Genomic DNA, 14,107 nt, shown 5'->3' with positions numbered 1-14,107 from the left:
TCTTAAAGGTGATATCCAACTCTTCATCGAACGAAAACAAAGATAAACAACACATAGAACTCTTATACACGGAAAAACTCCGTAGCAACCTCGACATATGTCCTTGACCAAAGATAAATTAGAAAATCGGGGCATACGGGAAATTACTGCGAGCGCTGCCCCGCGCCATTTCATCTATGGTCGTCCATATTGACCTGAGAAGAAATAGTAGTCAATTGAAAGACATAAATAAACGCGCTAGCAATATGTGATAAGTTAGAATCAGAATTTGTATTTAATGAAAAAAATATTTTCTAGTTGTCACTTACGGTTAATTTATCCGCAAGTATTATGTCATTTAAATATAAAATATATTTCCATTCCACATGGGTACAGCGCTTCAGTGTCGTAGTAAACGTGATAGTCGGATAGAGCGGCATGTGTCACGTTCCGGTTTACATTTATGTTTCTTGTTGAATGTAAGCAGTTTAAACATTTATAATATTCTGTGTGAATAACAGTGATTATATTAGGAAGACGTAACATATGGGTTAGTTTGAATTTGTACTGACTGCTGTTTTTCGCTGTAATACCGTTTGGCGCGGTTGAGTGTGTGTGTATAGTTCATAATAACTGAACTTCAAATGGTGTCTGTAAATATAGCGAGTTATTTGTAAACAACTAGTGGAAGTTTTATAAGATCTATACGTCGTTTTATGTACGATTCTTGTTTTATGTGTTTACATTAGATTTGTGGTATTGGCAAACACTGTGAATTTGTGAAGCTTGTAGTCTTCGGTACATTTGTAAGCCATATCTTCAATGTAATGAATAGTAATGTAAGCCATTCATTATTTCAGTTATGTGTTCAAAAATAGTATGCCTGCTTCTGGGGGAGATCCAGTGAGTACAGCACTTCGCTTGTCCTTAACAAGTGAACGCACTGGAGATCTTGAAAAGCGGTTAGTGGCGTCCTCAGCGAATGTCCTCCTGTCTCATATAGAATATGAGTCGTCGGGCACCTTTAAGTCTTCTATGTTGGATACTTTGAAGGGAAAATATACTGTGCTACGCACTGGTGGGCCCATTTCGAATGGCAGTACTTGTCTGAAATCCTGTAACAAAAAATGTGAGTAATGGAAGTGCAAACTAACCTTAGTATAGTATTTAAATCTTTCTAGTTGCTTACTATTGTTTTGTTCTTACAGTAAGTGACGAAATGAGGCCTGAGCCAGATGCTGTGCTTCCTACTCCGGAGAGAACTCTGTTCCCAGCGGAAAAAGTGCAGCTGGGATGGCGGGGGACTTTTCCAGTTGGAGCAGGGATGATAAATATGGGGAATACCTGCTACCTGAATTCCACATTGCAGGTAAGCTAGTGTAGATTTCCATATGTCTTTCACCGTAGACAATCAGCTCGTTTTGTGCACTATTTTGTAAGGCATGTTGTCAGTATTTAATTTGTTAAGTAAATTTCCAAAAGGACATGTCACTTGACCCCGTAATGTTAAAGATGAACTCGAATCTACTTGCACATTTTAAAAATTTACATTATAATAACACTCCAATGGAAGTGGAGTTTGTGTGTCATGCATTTTGCTGTCAGTGCTAGGAAAAGTGTGAACACAAATTTTATAGGAAAGTAGTCAGTAATGTTTTTTTTTTCTTTTATTCGTATTATTACTACGATTATTTTCTCTTTCATTAACTGACATTTTGCCTGTATTGAGGGGTTTCGTGTGACTGTACACGATCTTAGAGTAGGAAAGTTTCATTGAGAAAACATGCATGATAAGTAAGCTTATTATGTAGGTCATGTTGCAGACAGAAGCATTATTCCTACAGAGCTTTTTTCCCTCCTCTGTCATAAACTACGTTTCAGTGAAGAGATCATTAGCTTATGCTGTGTGATATGGCATTACTGCTTTATTCACTGTCAAGTTCTCACCCTATGTCAACCTTGCCATACATAGATTTAGAGGAATATTTGGCGTGTCAGCTTCGACGAGTGACATAGGAAATGTGTCAAACATAGTAAACAATACAGTGATTATAACATGATATTGGCAGCTTTTTTTCAGATGGGCAAGGCTACAGATCAGTCTGTCACCCCAAAGATATTTTTTTAAATATCCCATTCATTGGCTTCACAAACTCACAACCAAACTATCACATTCCAATGACAACAAATGAACTAGTGAGAAATGAGTGGAACATCATGAATAGGCCCAGTGCGTGTTTAGTTTTCAGATTCACCAATTTCTTTTTTCAGAAACTGACATCATTGGAACACGAACATATGATCTTCCTCAGCCACGGAAGAGAGTGTGTGCCTGTTCTATGTCAGCTTTTGAAAGCAAGTTGGTGAGTTTGAAACTGTTCAGTTTGTATTGCTAATAAAGTGAGTGGTGATTCTCTGTTTTAGATTTCTCTGTTAAACATAGTCACAACTGCGTTAACTCTACACAAAGTTTTCATTATTTTTTTGTTATTGTAGTAATAAAGTAGTGTACTTTTGGCCAAAACTTCTGTATCTGGTGGGTATTATACTAAAATACTTGTCATTTCAGGCACTATTCCATGTTCCCGCTCTAGTCAACTGGTTGCAAAGTGATTCTGGTCATCTTGAAAAATGTTCCATAAGTAAGTTGTTTAAAGTTAATATTTACATAACCAGTTGGTCTATGTTTAAGAAAATTACTAATTTCATTCTCATTGTAATAGCTAAGATTCTCTCTCATTTTCTATATGTCTTGTTTGTATTAATAAAAATGGCAGTGTATAGTGGAATATGAGTCATTTAAAACCTGTCTATGTTGCCGCCGTAAGCATGTAGTGAAATGTGCTTAGTGAAATAAGTTTGTATCATAATTTTCTTTTCCTGGTACATGTGATATGTTATATTTCTGACTGTTGAGCTAAGTACATAGTTCCATTCTTCTGTATGTTTCATAAAGTTCTATTGCTTGCAGCTAATTAACAAGCTGACTTAAGTTAATTTTTGAAGTACTGTGCATAAAATATGACATTATCCTGGCTGGATACACAGAAATATGTGAATATCTTGGATACATATTGCATGAAAACTTTGAGACATCACGATCATGTTAGGCACTTATCACGAAACCCTTATCTTGACCTATCTATCTCCAGTTAAGAAGGGTTTTTATATATAACATTTAATATCTTAATTAGAAACACAATATGATTCACAAAAGCAGTCAAGCTTTTAAGGAGTAATTTACTGCACATGACGTGAATGATAACGGGACCTGAAGATGAACATACGGCATTTCGCACCATAAGAGTACATTACCATTGGTCTATCACTTGGGAAGTTGTAGTTTCACACCAACAGTGAATGACAGACTTCCCTCAATGTGTATAGGAATTTATTACACTCCACATCCAATGCTTTTGGAGTATTTCTGAGGAAATAACAAATATTTGTTTCATCTAATTATTGTTTTATTACCACCAGCAATAACATGTCATATACCCACATCAGCATATTTCTAGGAAGTACTGGTCATAATACAAGGATACCATCATACTCTTAAATCAGGAGAAATTTTGTGGGTATAACTGAACCCACTGTGAAAACATAGGTGTCCTGTTGTTATGGTCTTAAGCCCGGAGACTGTTTTGACACAACTCTCCATGCTGCTCTATCCAGTGCAAGTTTTTTCATCTCAAAGTACTTACTGCAACCTACATCCTTCTGAATCTGCTTAGTGTATTCATCTCTTGGTCTCCCTCTACGATTTTTACTCTCCACACTGCTTTCCCATACTGAATTGTCGATCCCTTGATGTCTCAGAACATGTCCTACCAACTGATTTCTTCTAGTCAAGTTGTGCCACAAATTCCTCTTCTCCCCAATTCTGTTAAGTACCTTCTCATTAGTTACGTGATCTGCCCTCTAATCTTCAGAATTATTTTGTAGCACCACATTACGAAAGCTTCTATTCTCTTCTTGTCTCAAATATTTATCGTCCATGTTTCACTTTTAAACATGGCTACACTCCATACAAATACTTTCAGAAGAGACTTCCTGACACTTATATCTATACTCGACATTAACAAATTTCTCTTCTTCAGAAACGCTTTCCTTGCCATTGCCAGTCTATATTTTATATCCTTTCTACTTCGACCATCATCAGTTATTTTGCTCCCCAAATAGCAAAACTCATCTACTATGTTAATTGTCACATTTCCTAATCTAATTCCCTCAGCATCACCTGATTTAATTCGACTATATTCCAGTATCCTCGTTTTGCTTTTGTTGATGATCATCTCATATCCTCCTTTCAAGACATTGTCCATTCCATTCATCTGCTCTTCGAGGTCTTTTGCTGTCCCCAACAGAATTACAATGTCTTCAGCAAACCTCAAAGTTTTTATTTCTTCTCCATGGATTTTAATTCCTACTCCAATTTGGTCTTTTGTTTCCTTTACTGCTTGCTCATTATATAGATTGAATAAATTCGGGGAGAGGCTACAACCCTGTCCCATTCCCTTCCCAACCACTGCTCCCCTTTTATGCCCCTCTACTCATATAACTGCCATCTGGTTTTTGTACAAATAGTAAATAGCCTTTTGCTCCTTGTATTTGATCCTGCCACCTTCAGAATTTGAAAGAGAGTATTCCAATGAACATTATCAAACGCTTTCTGTAAGTCTACAAATGCCAGAAATGTAGGTTTGCCTTCCCTTAATCTATCTTCTAAGATAAGTAATAGGGTGAATATTGCCTCACTCGTTACAACATTTCTATGGAATCCAAACTGATCTTCCCCGAGGTCGGCTTCTAACTGTTTTACCATACGTCTGTAAAGTATTCATGTTAGGACTTTGCAGTCATGACTTATTAAACTGATAGTTCAGTAATGTTCACACCTGTCAATGTCTGCTTTCCGTGGGATTGGAATTATTATATTCCTCTTGAAGTTTGAGGGTATTTCACACGTCTCATAGATCTTGCTCACCGGGTGGTAGAGTTTTGTCAGGACTGGCTCTCCCAAGGCTATCAGTAGTTCTAATGGAATGTTGGCTAGTCTCACCGGGTGGTAGAGTTTTGTCAGGACTGGCTCTCCCAAGGCTATCAGTAGTTCTAATGGAATGTTGGCTAGTCTTGTGGCCTCACGCAGTGTCATATCTCCCAATTCATCTTCATATACGTCCTCTTCCATCTCCTTAATGTTGCCCTCTAGTACATTGCCCTTGTGTAGACCCTCTATATACTTCTTCCACCTTTATGCTTTCCCTTCTTTGATAAGTTCTGGTTTTCCATATGTGCTCTTGATATTCAAACAAGTGGTTCTCTTTTCTCCAAAGGTTTCTTTAATTTTCCTGTAGGCAGTATCTATCTTACCTCTAGTGATATATGCCTCTACATCCTTACATTTGTCCTCTAGCCATCCCTGCTTAGCCATTTTGCGTTTCCTGTCAACCACATTTTTGAGACTTTTGTTTTCCTTTTTGTCTGCTTCAATTACATCATTTATATATTTTTTCCTTTCATCAATTAAATTCAATATCTCTTCTGTTACCCAAGGATTTCTGCTAGTCCTCGTCTTTTTACCCACTTGATCCTCTGCTGCCTTCACTATTTCATCCCTGAAAGCTACACATCCTTCATCTACTGAATTTCTTCCCCCATTCTTGTCAAATGTTCCCTAATGCTCTCTCTGAAACTCTCCACAATCTCTGTTTTTTAAATCCAGGTCCCATCTTCTTAAATTGCTGCCTTGTTGCAGTTTCTTCAGTTTTGATCTACAGTTCATAACCAATTGCTTGTGGTCAGAATCCACATCGGCCCCTGGAAATGTCTTACAATTTAAAACATAGTTCCTAAATCTCTGTCTTACCATTACATAATCTATCTGAAACCTTCCAGTGTCTCCAGACCTCTTCCACATATACAACCTTCTTTCATGATTCATAAACCCAGTGTTAGCTGTGATTAAGTTATGCTCTGTACAAAATTCTACCAGGTGTCTTTGTATCGAAAATGTATTTTCTGGAACATGAGAAACAAAAGTCCACAGTAACTTTCCACACCATATGGCTCTTTCAGTATGTTATTGATGACTAGCTGATTCCTTTATCTCTGCATTTTTTCTCATGAGTCTTTCTTGCTGTAAAGTCCTTCATAGTGGCTTCAGCAGGTCTTCCTGCTCCAACCATTTGTGAACAATCATGATCAAAGCTATTATCATGTTTGTTCCTGGCTCAATGCCTAAATTATTAATTATTCCTACTCCTACTTTCACACCATCATGAGAATATATTATTTCATCCAGTATTTTCAGAAGTTTCCAACTAACAAAGACAAGTTCTTGATATTGAGTTCCATAGACACCTGTTGAAGCTTTTGTTAGAGTTGTGCATACAGCCATGTAGACACTTACCAAGTAATTTGAAACATGCGAAACTGTTGTATAGTGGCTTTATTGCTTCCATGATGATGGAAGGGAAGAAATGTGGGTATATTCTGTGCGTGTGACTGCACCATTTGCTTGCTTCATAAAGCGTTCCCTTTTCGGCACATTGTATGCTGCATGTTTTGGTTTGTAGGTATTTTAGGGTGGTACACTGACTGTTTTGCTCTGTTCTACACACACTCCAGCATTTATTATTGTTGCTAACACATAATACCCCCCCCCCCCCCCTCCCCCATGAACCATGGACCTTGCTGTTGGTGGGGAGGCTTGCGTGCCTCAGCGATACAGATAGCCGTACCGTAGGTGCAACCACAACGGAAGGGTATCTGTTGAGAGGCCAGACAAACGTGTGGTTCCTGAAGAGGGGCAGCAGCCTTTTCAGTAGTTGCAAGGGCAACAGTCTGGATGATTGACTGATCTGGCCTTGTAACAATAACCAAAACGGCCTTGCTGTGCTGGTACTGCGAACGGCTGAAAGCAAGGGGAAACTACAGCCGTAATTTTTCCCGAGGGCATGCAGCTTTACTGTATGATTACATGATGATGGCATCCTCTTGGGTAAAATATTCCGGAGGTAAAATAGTCCCCCATTCGAATCTCCGGGCGGGGACTACTCAAGAGGATGTCGTTATCAGGAGAAAGAAAACTGGCGTTCTACGGATCGGAGCGTGGAATGTCAGATCCCTTAATCGGGCAGGTAGGTTAGAAAATTTAAAAAGGGAAATGGATAGGTTGAAGTTAGATATAGTGGGAATTAGTGAAGTTCGGTGGCAGGAGGAACAAGACTTCTGGTCAGGTGACTACAGGGTTATAAACACAAAATCAAATAGGGGTAATGCAGGAGTAGGTTAATAATGAATAGGAAAATAGGAATGCGGGTAAGCTACTACAAACAGCATAGTGAACACATTATTGTGGCCAAGATAGATACGAAGCCCACACCTACTACAGTAGTACAAGTTTATATGCCAACTAGCTCTGCAGATGACGAAGAAATTGAAGAAATGTATGATGAAATAAAAGAAATTATTCAGATTGTGAAGGGAGACGAAAATTTAATAGTCATGGGTGACTGGAATTCGAGTGTAGGAAAAGGGAGAGAAGGAAACATAGTAGGTGAATATGGATTGGGGGACAGAAATGAAAGAGGAAGCCGCCTGGTAGAATTTTGCACAGAGCACAACATAATCATAATTAACACTTGGTTTAAGAATCATGAAAGAAGGTTGTATACATGGAAGAACCCTGGAGATACTAAAAGGTATCAGATGGATTATATAATGGTAAGACAGAGATTTAGGAACCAGGTTTTAAATTGTAAGACATTTCCAGGGGCAGATGTGGACTCTGACCACAATCTATTGGTTATGACCTGTAGATTAAAACTGAAGAAACTGCAAAAAGGTGGGAATTTAAGGAGATGGGACCTGGATAAACTAAAAGAACCAGAGGTTGTACAGAGATTCAGGGAGAGCATAAGGGAGCAATTGACAGGAATGGGGGAAATAAATACAGTAGAAGAAGAATGGGTAGCTTTGAGGGATGAAGTAGTGAAGGCAGCAGAGGATCAAGTAGGTAAAAAGACGAGGGCTAGTAGAAATCCTTGGGTAACAGAAGAAATATTGAATTTAATTGATGAAAGGAGAAAATATAAAAATGCAGTAAGTGAAACAGGCAAAAAGGAATACAAACGTCTCAAAAATGAGATCGACAAGAAGTGCAAAATGGCTAAGCAGGGATGGCTAGAGGACAAATGTAAGGATGTAGAGGCCTATCTCACTAGGGGTAAGATAGATACCGCCTACAGGAAAATTAAAGAGACCTTTGGAGATAAGAGAACGACTTGTATGAATATCAAGAGCTCAGATGGAAACCCAGTTCTAAGCAAAGAAGGAAAAGCAGAAAGGTGGAAGGAGTATATAGAGGGTCTATACAAGGGCGATGTACTTGAGGACAATATTATGGAAATGGAAGAGGATGTAGATGAAGATGAAATGGGAGATATGATATGTGTGAAGAGTTTGACAGAGCACTGAAAGACCTGAGTCGAAACAAGGCCCCCGGAGTGGACAATATTCCATTGGAACTACTGACGGCCGTGGGAGAGCCAGTCCTGACAAAACTCTATCATCTGGTGAGCAAGATGTATGAAACAGGCGAAATACCCTCAGACTTCAAGAAGAATATAGTAATTCCAATCCCAAAGAAAGCAGGTGTTGACAGATGTGAAAATTACCGAACTATCAGCTTAATAAGTCACAGCTGCAAAATACTAACACGAATTCTTTACAGACGAATGGAAAAACTAGTAGAAGCCAACCTCGGGGAAGATCAGTTTGGATTCCGTAGAAACACTGGAACACGTGAGGCAATACTGACCTTACGACTTATCTTAGAAGAAAGATTAAGGAAAGGCAAACCTATGTTTCTAGCATTTGTAGACTTAGAGAAAGCTTTTGACAATGTTGACTGGAATACTCTCTTTCAAATTCTAAAGGTGGCAGGGGTAAAATACAGGGAGCGAAAGGCTATTTACAATTTGTACAGAAACCAGATGGCAGTTATAAGAGTCGAGGGACATGAAAGGGAAGCAGTGGTTGGGAAGGGAGTAAGACAGGGTTGTAGCCTGTCCCCGATGTTGTTCAATCTGTATATTGAGCAAGCAGTAAAGGAAAGAAAAGAAAAATTCGGAGTAGGTATTAAAATTCATGGAGAAGAAATAAAAACTTTGAGGTTCGCTGATGACATTGTAATTCTGTCAGAGACAGCAAAGGACTTGGAAGAGCAGTTGAATGGAATGGACAGTGTCTTGAAAGAAGGATATAAGATGAACATCAACAAAAGCAAAACAAGGGTAATGGAATGTAGTCTAATGAAGTCGGGTGATGCTGAGGGAATTAGATTAGGAAATGAGGCACTTAAAGTAGTAAAGGAGTTTTGCTATTTGGGGAGCAAAATAACTGATGATGGTCGAAGTAGAGAGGATATAAAATGTAGACTGGCAATGGCAAGGAAAACGTTTCTGGAGAAGAGAAATTTGTTAACATTGAGTATTGATTTAAGTGTCAGGAAGTCGTTTCTGAAAGTATTTGTATGGAGTGTAGCCATGTATGGAAATGAAACATTGTCGGTAAATAGTTTGGACAAGAAGAGAATAGAAGCTTTCGAAATGTGGTGCTACAGAAGAATGCTAAAGATTAGATGGGTAGATCACATAACTAATGAGGAAGTATTGAATAGGATTGGGGAGAAGAGAAGTTTGTGGCACAACTTGACCAGAAGAAGGGATCGGTTGGTAGGACATGTTCTGAGGCATCAAGGGATCACCAATTTAGTATTGGAGGGCAGCGTGGAGGGTAAAAATCGTAGAGGGAGACCAAGAGATGAATACACTAAGCAGATTCAGAAGGATGTAGGTTGCAGTAGGTACTGGGAGATGGAAGAGCTTGCACAGGATAGAGTAGCATGGAGAGCTGCATCAAACCAGTCTCAGGACTGAAGACCACAACAACAACAACAACAACAACAACACATAATAGTAGTTAAATTGTTTATTCCACACTACATAAGACAGCCAGGTCATTTTATGCGTTTATCACACATAGCTTTCTTCCTACGAAAGTCTTTACTTAGCTTACTTAACCCGGCTGCCATTTGCTTCTGTTAATGTCCTAAACACTCCAACCCTTGTTTTTGTAACATTGCCATATGATCAGTTATTAACTACATGTGTGTGGCCCATACAGTCTGCTAACATAGAAAGCTTGCAGCACCAGATAAATCTTCATGGTGTCCTTGGTAATTGCTGCAGCTGTCAATTTATTGCTATATTACTCTGATTTGTTATTACATTTTTTCACCGTTGCTATTGTGAACATCACAAGCAGAGAAATAAAAACTGAAGTCACACTCTGTAGATGTACACAATTATATCATTATTCATGACAATAGAGATTAAAATTGCATACAGATAAGCTCTGTTACTGGTGATCCCCTTCTTGAAAACCTACGGAAACATTTTGGCCATTTGATGACTATCCAAACTTGAGAAAAATACATTTTTTCTCTTGTCATACTTTGTCGTTAAAGTAAAATAGGTGTGGCCTGTTTTTAATCTTTTATTCGATATGCTGTCAATAAGAAACAGTGCAAATGTTATCAAGTGCAATATATTTTTAAAACCGAAAAAATTTCTTATTCTCATATAATGAAGAAGAAAAGTTAATTTTTTGCCCTGTTGATACCCAGATCCCTCTAAAGATAAAAACAAGAAGAGGGAGTGATATTGTAACTATGAAATTAAATATTTTGTTTTACTGTTAGTCATGTGCTAAATTATTTTATTTTGTTTAATTTTAGATGGCGGCATTCAAAGCGAATGCATTATTTGTGCCCTCAACAAAACAATGAAAGCGTCTCATAATAAAGGTGCCGGTATCATCAAACCACTTCTGATATACAGTAAACTGAAAAGTAAGTAAAACAGATGTTCAGGACTTGCTTCATTTTGAATTAGTGTGTGCAAAAATGTTGATCACGTCTTTCAAAACAAGACTCTCTCTCTCTCTCTCTCTCTCTCTCTCTCTCTCTCTCTCTCTCTCTGTGTGTGTGTGTGTGTGTGTGTGTGTGTGTGTGTGTGTGTGTTTGTTTGTTTGTTTGTTTGTTTACTCTGTGGCTAATAAAATTATTGTGTTCTGCAGCAATATGCAAGCATATGAATCAAGGTCAGCAAGAAGATGCTCATGAGTTTATGCGTTACCTCATTGAAAGTATGGAGAAGGCATACTTGCTTCGGTATAAGGTTTACAAGTAAGTATCTACATCCATTTAGCATCTGTGTTAGTTTAATGATGAGTTAAGAGCAGTATACAATATCATATACATGAGAGTATGGAAGATGCGCACCTCAATTTTCAAATTTTCAGCAGATGTATAAACAAGAATCTGCACAAAAATGAAAAAGAAAAGAATATAAATTTGAGATTAATGCAGATCTCTGGAGAAAAAGGAGTTATGTGTTGCATTAATGGAATGATTCAGTTTTACAAGTCTAGCACATCTTTCCAGCAAAAAATAAGGCAATTTGATGACCATTTATAGTTACTCCCCTCACCCCAGCAGAATCTCTGCTGTCTGTCCCACACTCCCTGCCCTTTCTCATATTATCCCCACTGCACTTCCATCATGTTTTCCCCTGGCTGCATTGGTTTCACAGCATTCCTCCACTATTAGTTGGCAGCCCTGCAGCCAGGCGGACGCCCGTGTACGAAGCTCTCACCAAGTTAAGCGATTAATATTGAAATAAGAGCTAATTTAGTTAATATTACATTTTAGACTAGTGCATTTACTTGTTATCTAATCTATCTATTGAAGGTTTCGCTTTTCTAAACGTAATTACATTGAAAAGGAAGTATTTCGTAAAGGCCGGCAGTCACGAGTTTGTTTACATACTTTGGTGTAAATTTTGTATGTGTTCTGTATAGACTGTAGGTTGTGGTTTCATTGGGGCGAGAGCAACAGAGAGGAAACGAGGGTAGATAATGAGGTTCTTCCATGGCAGTGTAGGTTATGTAGAAAGGACCGAAAAATTGTGGAACAGGAGGCAAAGATTTGTGCCCTTAAGGCTGAATTAGAAATCACAAATTTGGAATTATGTAAGCTAAGGGAGGAAAAGGACTCTGGATGCTGGGAAAAGGTAGCAAGCAAAGGGTGAAAAAGGGAAACAATTGATAAAACTTCTGAAATTCAGTTAGCAAATCAGTTTGGGTTGCTATCTGAAGTAGTGGAGGAAGGGCCTCATTTAAGAAGTAGGTTGAAGCAGAATACTAGCTTAAGAAAAAAGACGGGTCTGGATCAAACCAGAATAGGAAAAGAAAAATGCTGCTTATAGGTAGCAGTCATGGGAGGGTTGTGGGCCAACAGCTTCAGGAGAAATTAGGGACAGAGTACCAGGTCACAAGTTTTGTGAAACCAAGTGCTAGCTTTAGCCAGGTGACAGAAAACTTAGGTCAGCTATACAAGGACTTTCAGAAGGAAGATCAGGTAATTATAGTTGGGGAACAGGGAACAGCCTGGCTATGAATCCAAGATACAGTATTAGGAGTTATCTGGACAAAATAGGAGCAGAAACTGGGCACATGAATGTGGGGTTTGTGGAGGTCTTTCAGTGCCACGATCAGCCCTGGGTAAACACTGCTGTAAGGCATGTTAACACAGAGCTGAACAGGATGCTCCAGACACCGGCAAAGTGGGGTTACACTACACATGGCCTTGCACCTTAATAGAAAGGGGAAAGATAAGTTAGCTTCTCTATTAGCAGATACTGTAAGGGGGGCCACAGACACACAAGTTATTTTCTGCTTTTTGGTTATGTTTTACTATCAAACCATGTGTGACAAGTGTGGTGGTTGCCGTAGAAATTTGAGACCAGGCAGGTTAGGTTAAAGCCAAATTCCAGACAGACAACAACCAAGGAAAGTAGAAGAAAAGAAATTGCATGCGCAGCAAATAGGGATAAAGCTAAGAGTGGTATCAACTTACTTTACCAAAATATCAAGGGAATGAAAAATAAAGTAGAGCTGATAATGTATTTAGATGATCTCAAAAATAAGAATGAGATTGATATACTTTGACCATCTGAGCACCATGAAACTGTGGTGATGGAAAATGCCAGTATAAATAGGTATAATTTAGCATCTTACACTTGTAGATCTAGTATGGATAAAGGAAGAGTTGCCATTTTCATAAACTAAAGGTATAAATACAGAACTGTTGAAGTAAGCAAATTTTGTGTTGATCAACACTTTTGAGGTTTGTGCATGTGAACTTCAGCTAGATAATGTAGTGTTGATATTAGCAACAGTGTACAGGTCTCCACTAGGAGATAGGGAGCTATTCATAAAAAAGTTTGACTCCCTATTATGCTGTCTGTCAGACAAAAAGAAGTAGTTATTAATCTGTGGTGATTTCAGTGTTAACTTTCTAAGCAGTTCTGATAGGAAAAGTGAACTGAAAGTGTTGTTAACAACATATAACTTAGAATCAGTGATCAATTTCCCTACACGTACAGCTCAGGACAGTAGTACTCTAATAGATAATGTATTTGTACAGCAAGAGGATGTAGAACACACACACACTTTCCCTGTGGTAAATGGATTATCTGACCATGATGCACAACTGATTAACTTACAAAACCTAACAGGGTGTACACTTCAGAAACCATCAAGTAAAGTGTGAGGGTGCTCAATCCGGTATCTATAGATAGTTTAGGAAATGTAAACTGGGAAGATGTATATAATGAGCCAAATGCTAATGATAAAGGCAGCATATTTCGTGATAAATTTATATCCTTTTTTGTACATTGTTATCCAAAGACAATTGCTAAATGTAACACCACAAACTTTTCAAAGAAACCTTGGATTACTACAGGTATTAAAGTGTCTTTAGAAAGAAAAAGAAAACTATATGAGACAGCAAGAACTAGTAAAGATCCAGAAGTAGTTTTACACTATAAAAATTATTGTAAAATAATAAGAAAAGTTGTAAGGAAATCAAGAAATATATATGTTAGAGAAGAAATTAACAACTCAGCAATAAAATCAAATCAATATGGAATGTTGTTAAAAGGGAGACTGGAAAAGTAACCACTGGGGTAGGTAGTATTACTGTTAAAGAGAATGAGAC

General features: G+C 38.1%; 1 protein-coding gene across 3 annotated transcripts in view; it reads left to right on the top strand.

Moving 5' to 3' along the window:
* Nucleotides 1–214: 214 nt before the first annotated feature.
* Nucleotides 215–14,107, top strand: part of LOC124789374 (ubiquitin carboxyl-terminal hydrolase 36) — a 44,778-nt gene continuing 30,885 nt past the window's right edge. Inside the window, exons 1-6 of one of the 3 annotated variants that reach the window (XM_047256708.1) lie at nt 215–458; nt 858–1,108; nt 1,188–1,348; nt 2,549–2,621; nt 10,784–10,897; nt 11,125–11,233. In XM_047256708.1, coding sequence (XP_047112664.1) covers nt 859–1,108; nt 1,188–1,348; nt 2,549–2,621; nt 10,784–10,897; nt 11,125–11,233 — 707 coding nt within the window. In that variant the 5' untranslated portion in view covers nt 215–458; nt 858. Of the gene's footprint in view, nt 530–839; nt 1,109–1,187; nt 1,349–2,548; nt 2,622–10,783; nt 10,898–11,124; nt 11,234–14,107 lie in introns of all 3 variants that reach the window. The other 2 variants (XM_047256706.1, XM_047256707.1) reach the window with 2 other exon arrangements.

Source organism: Schistocerca piceifrons, chromosome 3, assembly GCF_021461385.2.
Source record: "Schistocerca piceifrons isolate TAMUIC-IGC-003096 chromosome 3, iqSchPice1.1, whole genome shotgun sequence".
NCBI classification, from domain to species: domain Eukaryota; kingdom Metazoa; phylum Arthropoda; class Insecta; order Orthoptera; family Acrididae; genus Schistocerca; species Schistocerca piceifrons.
The sequence above is the reverse complement of the archived record's forward strand: the minus strand, read 5'-3'. Positions and strand labels throughout refer to the sequence as shown.